At 55.4% G+C, this 13970-nt stretch overlaps 1 protein-coding gene across 1 annotated transcript in view; it reads left to right on the forward strand.

The window, feature by feature from the left end:
* Positions 1-13970, forward strand: part of ITGA11 (integrin subunit alpha 11) — a 38567-nt gene that overhangs the window by 17173 nt on the left and 7424 nt on the right. Inside the window, exons 10-21 of the mRNA XM_063412704.1 lie at positions 893-963; positions 1437-1581; positions 2730-2878; positions 3597-3737; positions 4444-4647; positions 5711-5841; positions 6645-6811; positions 8284-8426; positions 9321-9431; positions 9779-9864; positions 11489-11690; positions 12500-12598. Of these exons, the coding sequence (XP_063268774.1) occupies positions 893-963; positions 1437-1581; positions 2730-2878; positions 3597-3737; positions 4444-4647; positions 5711-5841; positions 6645-6811; positions 8284-8426; positions 9321-9431; positions 9779-9864; positions 11489-11690; positions 12500-12598 (1649 nt within the window). The remainder of the gene's footprint in view (positions 1-892; positions 964-1436; positions 1582-2729; positions 2879-3596; positions 3738-4443; positions 4648-5710; positions 5842-6644; positions 6812-8283; positions 8427-9320; positions 9432-9778; positions 9865-11488; positions 11691-12499; positions 12599-13970) is intronic.

Here is a 13970-nt window from a genome sequence, read left to right on the forward strand (position 1 = left end):
TGTCTTAAATGTCAGCTCTTGTGACAATTTTGTCGCTCTCCCAAACTAAATTTATCCGAATTTCTGAGGAAAAATGCAGCCTGGAATGAACAATTGGAACGGAAGATGGAAGGCTCACACTGGGAATGAAAAGTCCTGAATTTGGGGGATTTGTGCTCAAACCAGCTCACAAACTCCCCACAAGTTTCCCAATTTTCCCTGTCCAGCCTGGCGCTTCCCTGTGGAAGCTGCTCTGGATGAGGAATTCCCCCAGTTGGAATTACAAAGCAAAAACCTCCAAATCCCCATTTTTGGGTGATCCTGCAGCTCCGCCAGGGGAGAAGCTGCCCCCCAGCAGAGCTCCCAGACCTCCAAACGGCACCAGCGTGTGGAATTGGGGGATCCAGGGGGGAATGGGATCATCAGAGGGACCTGGAGCTGCTGGAGCCATCCCAGAGGAGGCGCCGGAGCTGCTGCAATGGTGGAGCCCCTCTGGAGCCGGGCTGGGAGAGCTGGGAATGTTCACCTGGAGAAGGGAAGGATCCAGGGAGAGCTCAGAGCCCCTGGCAGGGCCTGAAGGGGCTCCAGGAGAGCTGGAGAGGGACTGGGGACAAGGGACAGGACACAGGGAATGGCTCCCACTGCCAGAGGGCAGGGATGGGTGGGAGATTGGGCAGGAATTGTTCCCTTGGAGGGTGAGGAGGGGCTGGGCTGGAATTCCCAGATTTGCTGTGGCTGCCCCTGGATCCCTGGAATGTCCAAGGAGGAGCTTGGAGCAGCCTGGGGTAGGGAAAGGTGTCCCTGCCCAAGGAAGGGCTGGAATGGGATGGGAACCCACGGCGGCTCAGCCCCTCCAGGAAAGCAAAACTCTCCACTGGACACAAATTCCCTTTTTTTGTTTGTTTGTTTTAAGGAACCAACAAGAATGAGATCTCCTTCGGACTGGAAATGTCTCAGACTGGATTTTCATCCCACGTCGTGGAAGTAAGAGAGGAAATGTGGGAATTTTGGTTTTTGCTCCTGCCTTGTCCTGTCTATCACCCCCTGCTCCAGGTGGGAGATCGGGATTTGGGACAAATCATTAATTATGGAGTTCAATCATTAACATGAGGATAAGGAAATGATGCTGGATTATCCCATGGGATTATCCCATGGGAAAGGGAGGTGTTGGGAGAACTGAGCATTCCTGAGGATCTGCAGCGGATCCTCCCGATGCCATGTCCTCTTGGGAAGGGCACGCTGGGATATCCATGGAAAAAGCACTTGGGAATTTCCTGGGGAGAAAAAAATACATTGGAAAAATAGGAATTGGGTGGAATTGTCATTCCAGGGTTTTTGAAACCCTCCAGCATTCCAGGTGTTTCTGGAAGAACGGTTTCCTGCTCTGTGTGGGATCAGAGGGGTGGAATCGCCTCCCCTTGGGAAGAAAATCCCACCAGATCCCTGTTTTCCCGCAGGACGGGATCCTGCTGGGAGCAGTGGGAGCCTACGACTGGAACGGAGCCGTCCTGAAGGAGACCAGCGGCGGGAAGGTGATTCCCCTGCGGGAATCCTACCTGCAGGAATTCCCGGAGGAGCTGAAAAACCACGGAGCATACTTAGGTGGGGAGGCTGCCGCGGGGGGAATCCGGGATTTTATCCTCAAAAATAGGGAGCACGGGGTATTCCTGATGGGAGACCTGTGGGATGGAGCACAGGAGCCTGGGAAGAGCCCGGCTCCGACCCCGGAGCGGGGCACGAGTGGGATTTAAATTCAGGAGCAGCCAGGCCAGCGGGCCCATCCGCAGCTTTCCTTGGAATGGTTTCAAAGCGCCGATGGAATTTCACGCCTGGGCAGGAAATACCTGCTGGGCTAATCCATTCCATGTGCAGCCTCCGAGGTCCTGGATAAAAATATCAGCCCTGGTTGCGAAACCCGGCCGCTCCTGCGGCTGTCCCGTGGAGAGGGGAGAGGTGGGGTTCCATGGGATCGGCTCCTCGGGGCTCTTCCCGGGAATGTGGGCACACAGTTCATCCGTGGGGGGACAGTGGAGTGTCCCCCAGGAGAGCTGGGATGGCTGTGGGCATCCCATGGGAATGCCTGGGGCAGCTCAGCTGGGCTCTCTTTCCCACTGCCTGGAGTGAGAATCCCGGGAATATTAAGGAATGCTGCTGAGGAGCAGCCCGGGGGGCTCAGGGCTGGTGCTTGGTTTGGGAATATCCCTCCAGGAGAGGCGTTTTTAAGGAAAGAGGGAGCCCAGGCAAGGCCAGCAAGCAGGGAAAGGGCTCTGGAAATCCCTGGAGGTACTCAAATTTCAACTGGATGTGATTCCAGGGAATGTGATTCGGTTTCATGATTGGCCAGACCTTGAGTTCCGTAGAGTCCCAGAATCCTGGAATGATTTGGGTTGGAGAGGAACTTAAAGCTCATCCCATTCCACCTTCCCCTATCCCAGGCTTCTCCAATTAATATTAAACCCCTCTGAAGCCCCAGAATTGCAGGGATTGGATTCACCTTCGATAAAAGAAGGATTTGCACGGGAAGTGCAAATCAGGCAGTGCCCAAACTCCCGGCACAGCTCCGGCTGTGGCAGCCCCGGCGCGGGTGGCTCCGAGGCGCTGGGGTCCAACCGGGTGATTTTACCTTCGGAAAAATCCAGAATTTTTTTAGCTTCCCTCTTGGGAAGCAGCCAGAGCTGTGCCAGCAGCTAACGGAGAGCAGATCCCGGGAGCAGGCAGGGAATCCTCACTCCGTGCCCGTCCCTTCCCAGGTTACACCGTCTCCTCCGTCATCTCCACCAGGCACGAGCGGGTTTACGTGGCGGGGGCGCCGCGGTTCAACCACACCGGCAAAGTCATCCTGTTCAGCATGCACAGCGACAGGAACCTCACCATCCACCAGGCCCTCAAGGGAGAGCAGGTAATTCCCAACGGGAACGCCGGGCCCGCGTTCCCCTGTGGAAAAATCAACCCTCTCCCTGGGGGTGTCTTGTCTCCTTCCGTGGTTTTGTGTTTGGACGCGGTGTTTGTTAATTCTTATCTTTATTACAGCCTCACCAGTCGTGAGCTCTAGCTAACAAGGTAGAAAATTAATCCTTCAAACTCTTTCCAAGGTGTTTTAAACATAAATTACCCAATAACGAGATGACACATTATTTATACTTTTAACCCAATAACTGACCACCCAATTTTCACCCAATTAAAAAAAATCATGAAGAAGAAGGTGAAGAAGAAGCTGAAGGAGAAGGACTTAGCCACTGCCCCAGATCCTCCGTCTTGCCCCATATATTACCATAAACTAAACCCCCAAATTCAAAGCTTTTCACCCTGTGCTATCACAGAAGCCTATCCAAACTACACACCCCAAACCCCAGGCTATCACTCAATTTCGGAGGCCTGTTCCACGGCCTCAGGTCAGATGTGATGTTTGCCTGAGGGTCAGTGCCTTTTAGGACAGAAAGCCTCAAACTCTCGGCCTCCAGGGTTCCAGCATTTCCCCTGATTTTCCTGAGCCAGGAAGCGCCGCGTGGATGTGCCGGCTGTGCCACGTCCGCAGCGCGGTTGTGGCAGGGTCGGGATTGTCCCCGTGGGTCCCAGGGGGTGGTGGCATCACTCCCATCCCGCCCTGTCCCCCCCAGATCGGCTCCTACTACGGCAGCGAGATCGGCTCCCTGGACGTGGACGGCGACGGCGTCACGGACGTGCTGCTGGTGGGAGCGCCCATGTTCTTCAGCGAGGGCAGGGAGCGGGGCAGGGTCTACGTGTACGCCCTGCGGGGGGTGAGTGGCACTGGGGACACCGCGGGGACCTCCTGGTGGCCGTGTCCTGTGGGGTTCTTTATCCTCTTCTCTTCTGTCAGAGCCGGGATTAAAGGCTCGCGAGATGCAGTTTTTGTGTTTGTGTTCAGCTGTTTATCAATTCTTATTAATGTCACAAGTCTCACAAGTTGTGGGTTCTAACGAACCAAGTAGAAAATGGCTCTGTTTCTATCTCTTTACAAGGTCTTCTAGGCACAAATAGTCCAATTATGAAAGGACACCTAAATAGTTTTTACTTTCAACCCAGTAGCCAACTACTATTATTATGGAATTTATTATTAATATGTAATATTAATTATTATTTAATTCATATTTATTATGGAATTTATAAGTTATATAGAATATTATTATTGATGTTTATTCTTATTATTATTGACGTGTTTTCTCATTCTTATTACTATTATTACTATTACTACTAGTAGTAGTAGTAGTAGTAGTGATAAATTATTTATGTAGGGTGCAAAGCAGATGTGGGGCTGGCTGGGGGCTCAGGGCTCATCATTCCCCAGGGATGTGCTCCAAAATCCCACATCCCTGGGGATGCTCCCACCTCCTCCCTTGGAGAATCCCTCCCCCATCACCGCACCGTTCACTTGAGGCTTCTCCTCCTCCCAGCCTTGCTGCTGATGCTTTGGGAATTGTTTCCCTTCCCTCTTTCCCTTGGCAGAACCTCTTCGTTCCCAGCGGGGCCCTCGTGGACCTCCAGAGTTACCAGAATTCCCGTTTCGGCTCCTGCATCGCCGCCATGCCCGACCTCAACCAGGACTCCTTCAACGACCTGGTGGTGGGTGCCCCTCTGGAGGACGAGCACCAGGGAGCCATTTACGTTTTCCTGGGATTCCGGGATACCATCCTGAAGAAGTACAAGCAGGTGGGGCTTCCCTGCGTTTGGTTTCCCTCACCCTCCGTGGGAATAAATGTCATTTGTGCCTGTTTTAAGGACTGGTGGAGCAGGGCAAATCCACACCCGGGATTTAATTGTTAATTGTTACAGCCAGATGTTCCCTCTTTTGTGGCATCCAAGACAAAACGTTGGAATTCGGGCATTGGAACAGCAGTGGTGGAGTTCCCACCCCTGCTGCGATTTAAGATGTGTGGAAGTGGCACCTGGGGATACTGGTGGTGGCTTTGGCGTTGCCAGGGGTTGGTTGGACTCCACAATCTTGGATGGCTTTTCCAACCTGAGTTATTCCATGGAACAATGGGAAAAAGGCGTGAGATTAGAGGCAAGGTTTAGAATTTATTGCAGGGGATTGCTATTCACCAATTAATTAATTAGTTAATTGTAAGTAAATTATTTTATTCATTTATTACACTTTTGGGAAATATGAAATATGCGGGGTAAGTCCAGCAGAAATCCGGGATGGTGCCTCCAAAGAGAAATGGCTTCCATTCCCTGGAAAACCCTGTTGAGTTACAACCTCTTGGAACAGGGCATTTCCAGCGGCCTGGCAGAGCCTTGGCAGGTGGGGGAGCTCCCGCTGGGATCCAGCCTGGATGGCTCCCGCTGGATTCCAGCCTGGATCGCTCCCGCTGGGATCCAGCCTGGATCGCTCCCGCTGGATTCCAGCCTGGACGGCTCCTGCTGGATTCCAGCTTGGGTCGCTCCCGCTGGATTCCAGCCTGGACCACTCCCGCTGGATTCCAGCTTGGATTGCTTCCACTGGATTCCAGCCTGGACAGCTCCTGCTGGATTCCAGCCTGGACGGCTCCCGCTGGGATCCAGCCTGGACGGCTCCCGCTGGGATCCAGCCTGGACGGCTCCCGCTGGATTCCAGCCTGGACGGCTCCCGCTGGGATCCAGCCTGGACGGCTCCCGCTGGGATCCAGCCTGGATCGCTCCCGCTGGGATCCAGCCTGGATCACTCCCGCTGGATTCCAGCCTGGATCGCTCCCGCTGGATTCCAGTCTGGATCGCTCCCGTTCCCTTCCAGCGCATCGCGGCCGCCGACCTGGCGCCGGGCCTGCGGTACTTCGGGTGCAGCATCCACGGGCAGCTGGACCTGAACGAGGACGGGCTGGTGGACGTGGCCGTGGGCTCGCTGGGCAGCGCCGTGGTGCTGTGGTGAGCCAGGGGCCCTGCGCTGCCCTCCCCGAATTCCTCTGCCCAAACCACGCCCGCGGTTTTCCAGGAAAATCCCTGAATAACCGCTCCCTGTCCGACAGGCCTGGGGGATCTCAGTGCCCTCAGGCCCTCAAAAGATGCCGGGGTTGGTTTTCCACTGAGTTTCATCCGTAGCTCTCCAGAAGTTCCAAATTTATTTGTGGGGATTTGTCCGGGTTCCTTCCACTCTGATTTAATTAGAGCAATACTTAATAAAATAATTTTATCTCGTATATATATATATATATATATATATATATATATATATATATATGTATATATATAAAAATATAACATAACACAATACAATACAGTATAATGTAATATAATATAGTATAATATAGTATAATACAGTATAATATAGTATAATATAATATAGCATAATATAATATAGTATAGTATAATATAATATAATATACAATAAAATGTAATATTATATAATATAATTGATTTAATATAATACAGTACAACATAACATAATACAATATATAGAATAAATAAATATATTTAATATATATTATAATAATTTGTTCCAGTAATAATATTCAAGTATTAATTAAAGTTGGAGAGCCTCCGGAGCTGTTGGGACAGGGGGTGGCTGTGCCCAGCCGAGCTGGGTCTCCCTGGGCTCTGCTTGGAGAGGGCCTGGGGTCTTCCCACCCTTCTGCAAAAAAGAGGGAAAAGGAGAGCAAAAGGCAAACCTGGAGCCGTGGGAGACCCCGGGATGCCCTGAGCCCGTCCCACGCCCCGTGCCCACCCCGCAGGTCCCGCAGCGTGGTCCGGATCAACGCCAGCCTGCGCTTCGAGCCGCCCAAGATCAACATCTTCACCAAGGACTGCCGGCGCAACGGCAAGGACGCCACCTGCATGAGGGCCTTCGTCTGCTTCACCGCGCTCTTCCTCTCCGCTCGCTTCCAGACCGCCCGCGTGGGTAAGGACAGAGCCCCCGCTCCCGCCTCGCTCCGGTCTCCTGCCCCATGGAAAACCCAAATTTTGGGGTGGAAAGCACCCAGGAGCCTGGAGGAGCTCACGTGCGCGTTGCCCCTTCCGTGCCACTCGCGCTTGTCCCTCTCCCGGCCGAGTCTCCGGTCCTGGTTGTGCCAAGGGAGCGCCCCCAGGACAAATCCCACCTCACCCCTCACCTGCCCCCTGGGCTCTCCTGGGATTTGCCTTTCTGTGCTCCATGAGACGGGAATGTCACCTCAGATGTCACCCCAGCGGGACAGGAGAGGACGTGCCCGGCCCGCGTTCCGCAGGGCTCAGCCGTCGCTCCCGCCGCAGCGGCGGGACACATCTGCCGGCCAGATGTGCATTTTCCATAATATCCCGGGGACTCTGGAGCTGGCCAGCCCTCCTGCTGAACCCTTGGACAGTGCCGTGACCCCGAGTCTCCCCGGCGGATTCTCGGGAGTCAGCGGAGCAGAGAAAAGCTTTCCAAGGAAAATCGGGATCCAGAGCCAAAGGAAAAACTCCCATTGCCCAGAGAGAGGGTTTTGTTTTGTGCTGTCAAGTGCAGCGTTTTTCTCCCTGCCACTGTCCCTGAGCGGGATTTCCTTATTTATTTTGATTTTAGCTTTATTTCCAAATGGAGGAGTCACCCCCTGGATGAGCTCCTCTGCTCTGGAGCCAGGCTGGGAGAGCTGAGGGTGTCCAGCCAGGAAAAGAGAGGAATCCAGAGAAATCCTAGAGCAGGGCCTAAAGGGGCTCCAGGAGAGCTGGAGAGGGACTGGGGACAAAGGATGGAGGGACAGGACACAGGGAATGGCTTTAGCTGAAAGAGGGAGAGATGGGATATTGGGAAGGGATTATTCCCTGTGTGGCTGGTGAGGGGCTGGGCTGGAATTCCCAGAGAAGCTGTGGCTGCCTCTGGATCCCTGGAAGTGCCCAAGGCCAGGCTGGATGAGGCTTGGAGCACCCTGGGACAGTGGAAGGAGTCCCTGCCCACGGCAGGGGCTGGAATGAGATGAGATTTAAGGTTCCTTCCAACCCAAACCATTCCGAGTTTCTGTGCTTCTCTGAAATCCCTGCTTCGCTGGGAATCTCCAGTTTCCTTCCAACAGCAGTGCAGGAAGCAAAGAATCTGCAGAAATCATCCAGGTGGGGGGTGTGCTCCTCCAGAGCAGCACGGGAACGTCTGAGGGGCAAATAATTCCAAAAATCATCCAGGTGAGGGGCGTGCTCCAATTCCTCCAGAGCAGGGAACATTTGAGAGGCAAACAATTCCCCACCTGCTCAGATTTTACACAGCACCTTGCAATAATTCATTTCTAAACCTCCTCCTTTGGAGAGGGCGGGAAGCTTCTCCCAGAACCCGGGGTTTCCCTGGATTTCCCTCAGTGGGGAGCGGGCTCCACGCTCTGCCCAGAGCTTGGGGGCGAGGCTGAGCCGGGGCTGTCCTTGCAGGGCTCCGGTACAACACCACCATCGACGAGCGCCGCTACTCGCCCCGGGCCCACCTGGACGAGGGCGGAGAGCGGGCGGCGCCGCGGGTGCTGGAGCTGCGCGCCGGGCAGGAGCTGTGCCACACCCTGCCCTTCCACGTCCTGGTGAGTGCTCCAGGAGCGGCACCGGGCTGGAGGGAACCTCCAGCCATCCCTCGGCGGCTCCCCGGGGCGGGGATGGGCCTCGCCCTGCTGGATCCCGTCCCGCTGGATCGCTGGATGCGGTTGGGGATGGAGCCACCAGCACGTGGCAGCTGCCGGGTCCCCGAGCCAGCGGTGACATCGCCGCGGCTCCCACGTGCTCCTCACGCTCCTCAGGGAGGGCGTGACCTCCTCATTCCAGGGTCGGGCTGGTTTTCCCTGCTCCAAAGTCAGGAACACGCGGTTTTCCCGTCGGGAATGGAGCGTCCCCCCCTTGCCGGTCTCTGGGGGTGTCCCCACCCCGGCCCAGCGGGGTCCCACCCCGGGGTGCAGTGTCCCTCTCTGGCCGGGAACAGCTGATGCACAGCCCTGGCCAAACCCGAACATTCCCCGGGAATGAGGAGAAGCTCGTGGGAGCCAGGCAGGCCCGGGCTGCCAGACTGGCCCGGCCCCAAGCCCCGGCCTGAACTGCCGTGAACTTCTGGGAAATCTGAGGCTGGAGACGGAGCTGGAGCTCGTGATTTAGCCCAAAAAACCTCTCCCTTCAGAGCATCCCTCTGCACCCCGGAGGAGCTCCCAGGTCTTCCAGAGGGCAGGGTTAGGTGGGATATTGGGAAGGAATTCCTGGCTGGGCTGGAATTCCCAGAGGAGCTGTGTCTGGCCCTGTATCCCTGGAAGTGTCCAAGGCCAGGTTGGACGGGGTTTGGAGCACCCTTGGAGCACGGGGTCTGGTTTTTGGCTGCACCCCAGCTCTGGGCTGGGCTGCAGGACAGATGTGTGACCTTTGAGGGACACCCCGGGTGCTGCCCCGCCCCGGGCAGCCCTGGGCTCCTCTCCAGCCTTTTCCGTGTGCCGCAGGACACAGCGGATTACGTGAAGCCAGTGACGTTCTCCATCGACTACGAGCTGGAGCATCCCGAGCACGGCCCCATGCTGGATGACGGGTGGCCCACCTCGCTCAGGGTCTCTGTAGGTACCGGCTGCCACCTCTGTGGTGTCACCTCTGTGGTGTCACCTCTGTGGTGTCACCTCCGTGGTGTCACCTCCGTGGTGTCACCTCTTATGTGCCACCTCCCAGGTGACACCTCCCTGCTGACTCTTCCCAAAGTGCCACCTCCCAGGGTATCACCTCCCAAAGTGTCACCTCCTAAATTTTCATCTCCTAAAGTGCCACTTCCAAAAGTGTCACCTCCCAAAGTGCAACGTCCCAAGGTGTCACCTCCCAGGTGTCACCTCCCAAAGCGCCACCTCCCAAGGCACCAGGGCAGATTTCTCCCAGGGGAATCCTCCGTGAGCCGCTCCCGTTGTCCCCTCAGGTCCCTTTCTGGAACGGCTGCAATGAGGACGAGCACTGCGTGCCCGACCTGGTGCTGGATGCCAGAAGTGACGTTCCCAGTGCCATGTGAGTAGGTGACCCAGTGTCCTCCGAGGGTGTCACCGCCGGGGGGAGGCTCCAAAACCCAGCCCATCCTGCTGGATCGGATCCGGCAATCCCGGCAATCCCGGCATCGCTGCTCCTTCGCGCAGCTGCCGAGATTTCGGTGTGTCGTGATTGTAGACTGGAGGCTGGACAGCTGTAAAAGAAATCTTTTATTGCATTGTTAGATCAGCCCTGGAGGCAGAGTTATCAGAGTTATCAGAGTTATCACAGCCCTTAGCAGATAAAGAAACCTCGTAACAAAAACTCTCCAGGTCCCCAGCAGAGGCGGCAGCGCCGTGCCAGCAGCAGCACCCATGTTCTGTATTCCGTATTCCCTAAGCTTGTGTGTTTCTAAAATTCTGAGTGAGTTCTGTTCTAATTTTAACCAGTCGGGCTTAAACACGAACTCTCTACGAAGGTGTTGGACCTATCCTAAGCTGAAGCTGGTGTGCGTTAATTTTTGTAAATTCTGACACAAATTCTGCGCCTCCGGCTGCGTCTGTCCCACCTAGGAACTCCTGCAAGGCTGCATTATTTGTGTTGTGACTAGAATTTAACTAAATTTGGGAAAAACGATATCACTGAACTACCAGCTAGGTACTGGGTCTCTTTCTTACTAACGCAGGCTCTCATTTTGAGGCACTGAAAAATCCTCCATTTATTAAAAACTGAACTTGCATTTCTACATCTGGGTGGATTTACGTATCTCAGTTCCACGGAGGGTTTTAGCTCCGTCCTCACATCTCTGGACACCCCTGGGCCTGTGTGGATGGGGCCAGGGGGGTTTGTACCCCACCCCAGCCCTCCCTGAGGTGCTCCTCAGCGCTCCTGAGCCTCTCCCTGCTCCCTGCCTGGAAGGAATCCGTGGTTTTTCGGGGAATCCGCAAACCGGCTGATATTTGGTGCCATGGTGATGAGTTCCAGGGATACAAATCAGGAAATGACAGGGAGGAACTGCAAGGCTGGCATGACCCACCTGGCAATTACGGGCTTGACTCATGGAAAAAACTCCACGCTGCAGCTCCGTGGTTAAAGAGCTACTGAAGGTTATCCCTGCATCCACAGGAGGCCCCGGAGCTGCTCCCGGGGCTGGAGCCCCTCTGGAGCCAGGCTGGGAGAGCTGGGAATGTTCCCCTGGAGAAGGGAAGGATCCAGGGAATCCTCAGAGCCCCTGCCAGGGCCTGAAGGGGCTCCAGGAGAGCTGGAGAGGGACTGGGGACAAGGGACAGGACACAGGGAATGGCTTTGGGTGAAGGACGGATGGATGGGCTATTGGGAAGGGATTGTTCCCTGTGAGGGTGGGGAGGGGCTGGGATGGAAGTCCCAGAAAAGCCGTGGCTGCCTCTGGATCCCTGGAATGTCCAAGGCCAGCTTGGATGGGGCTTGGAGCCACCTTTGCCATTCCCACGGGATCTTTTTCTCCCAGCTGTCCCGAGCATTCCTAACAATGTTAGAGGAAGCATCACACCATTGGCCAAAAATCCCAAAATTATGGACAATGGGAGGAATCCGTAATTCCTCTTTCAGCACAGCAGGATGGAGGGGGAGCAGGGATTTCCATGCTCTACCCACAGCCATAAAATCCCTGGAATGCCCCCTCTTGCAGGGAATTCTGCCGGAGGGCTCTGCGGAGGGCCAACTGCTCAGCCTTCAGCCTCTCCTTCGACACCTCCGTCTTCATCATCGAGAGCAGCAGGAGGAGGGTGGCCGTGGAAGCGACGCTGGAAAACCGCGGGGAAAATGCCTACAACGCCGTCCTCAACATCTCCTTCTCCAGGAACCTCCAGCTGGCCAGCCTGATCCTCAAGGTGAGCTCCCGGGGGAGATCCAGGCTTTTCCAGAGGCGCTGCTAATCCCGGCCGGACCAGAAAGCCGCAGCCTAAAGCAGAGCCCAAACCTGTCCCCATCCCTCATAAATCAGAGCTGTTTATGGGCTCCGTTTCTAAGCACTTCCAGCTCTTTATTTTGGAAACACAAAAAATCATTTTGAGTTTGAAGAGCCCGAGCGAAGGTCAAACACAGAGGAAATTATTTCCCTCTATTTTTCTCCTGCAGTTGTTTAAAAATACTCCCTGCACGTGGCCAAGTTCCCGTCAGGGGCGAGTTTCTGCAGCTGAGAAATAACTCCTGGAAGCAGGAGCTGAGCAGGGGAACGTGGCCACAGCTCAGCACCCGGCCGGGCGATGCCGCCTCTCCATGGCTTTCCCGGGATGGTCCCAAAATTTTCACTCCCCCCGGGATGGTCCCAAAATTTTCACTCTCCCCCTCCCTCGATCTTGGTGCGACTCCTCCCTGCTCCCAGCGAGGTTTGGGAATGTGCTGATGCTGCTGAGCCTTCCCTCACCCCCCATGACTTCATCCCCGCCCGCAGATCCCGTCCCCTTTGTTTTTCTCCGAGCCGTGCCAAGGGAAAATTGTGGGGCTCTCTGCCCACAAAGTAAGAAAAACGCATTTTTTGGAGATTATTCCAAGGGAAGTGAGGGGAGCAGGGAAAATCCCCGGCGTGGTGGGGAGCAGAAAGCAGCGGGCAGCAGAGGTTGTGGGGAATATTTGCAGCTGGTCACGGAGGAGTCGCGGCTCATTCCCGGTGTCCCCGGCTCTCCGTGTGCTGTTTCAGGATGACACCGACATCAACATCGACTGCGCCGGCGATGACCGGCACCCCGGCAGGAGGGTGTGCAACGTCAGCTACCCCTTCTTCCGAGCCAAGGCCAAGGTAGGACACCCCAACCCCCAAATGTGTCACCACGGGGACCTTCTGCCCCACACCTGTCACATCTGGGCAGCCCCCAACAGGATTGTGAAGATAAAACTTTTGGGTTCTTCCCTTCTGGAGTTAGAGAGGCACCTTAGGGAATCTGGGATCTTTGGGATCCTGCCCTGGTGCTCAGGAGAGCCCCAGGATCCAACCCGGCCCCTCCAGGGGGCAGAATTTACCTCCAATCCTTTGGAAAAATTCAGTGTTGGCTTCAAACCACGGATGGGAACCTCCCTGAGCTCATTCCCTGCAGGATGAGGCTCCTTCCCTGCCCCAGAGGTTTTCCTTGCCCTGAGGTGCCTCTGGATCCCGTTTGGAGCTGGGCTGGGTGATGGCATCCTCCAAACCAGAGTTCCCAGTGTTTGGGATCAGCCCAAATCCAGTGAGAACCATTTCTACAAGCCATAAACCCTTGGGAAGCATCAAATTCAGGGATAAGGTGGGGGAAGGAAAAGCAGGGAGCTGCATCCACTCGGGATCCATGAGGAATTCCGCTGACCCACCCCGTACTCCTGTGGGGAAAGGGACCAACGCAAGCAGGATCTGGAGGGAAAATCTCCCCAGCTCCCGTATCCATCGGAAACCTTTCCTTTAATGATGGAATATCAAGGCCTGAGAGGTTTTCCTGGCTCTGAGGGGCCTCTGGATCCTGCCCAGAGCCAGTCCAAGCTCCCCTGGGTGGTGGCATCCTCCAAACCGGTGTTCCCAATATTTGGATTGAGCCCAGATCCAGCTGATCATTTTTATAAGCTGTAAACCTTGGGCACTAAATTCAGGGTTAAGCTGGGAAAGGAACAGTGGGGAGATCCACTCGGGATCCACCTGGAATCCCACCTGCCACCTGTGGGAAAAGGGACCAGCACAGGCGGGATCTGGAGAGAAAAACCTCCCCTGCTCCCGTATCCATCTGAAACCTTTCCTTGATTGTGATGGATGGGCCTCAGGCACCGGGCTCGGCTTTAAAGCTCCCGAAATTCCCGGCGGGATTCCTGTGGCTGCACGAGGAGCCGGCTCCCCATGACCTACGGGGTCGGGAATGCGTCCTTGGGCCGTCAGGTAGCGCCGCTCCTGCCAAAACAAAGACAGGCTGGAAATGGAATTTTGGCTGCGGAGCGGCGGGAGCTTTAATATTCCAGTCAGCTGTGCCGGCCCAGACGGTTTGAGGTCACCGCAGATGTGACATTTATCACATTTATCCCGTTTTATTGGGGCTGGCTCTCTCCGGCTGCCTCCCCTCCCCTCCCGGGCCTCCGCAGGGATGCGCTTCCAAAGGGAGCCGCTCGTCGCTCCCATCGCAGGGGCCGAGAGAATTCCCGCAAATCCTCCCTGC

The sequence above is a fragment of the Prinia subflava genome, chromosome 15, assembly GCF_021018805.1.
Source record: "Prinia subflava isolate CZ2003 ecotype Zambia chromosome 15, Cam_Psub_1.2, whole genome shotgun sequence".
NCBI lineage: Eukaryota > Metazoa > Chordata > Aves > Passeriformes > Cisticolidae > Prinia > Prinia subflava.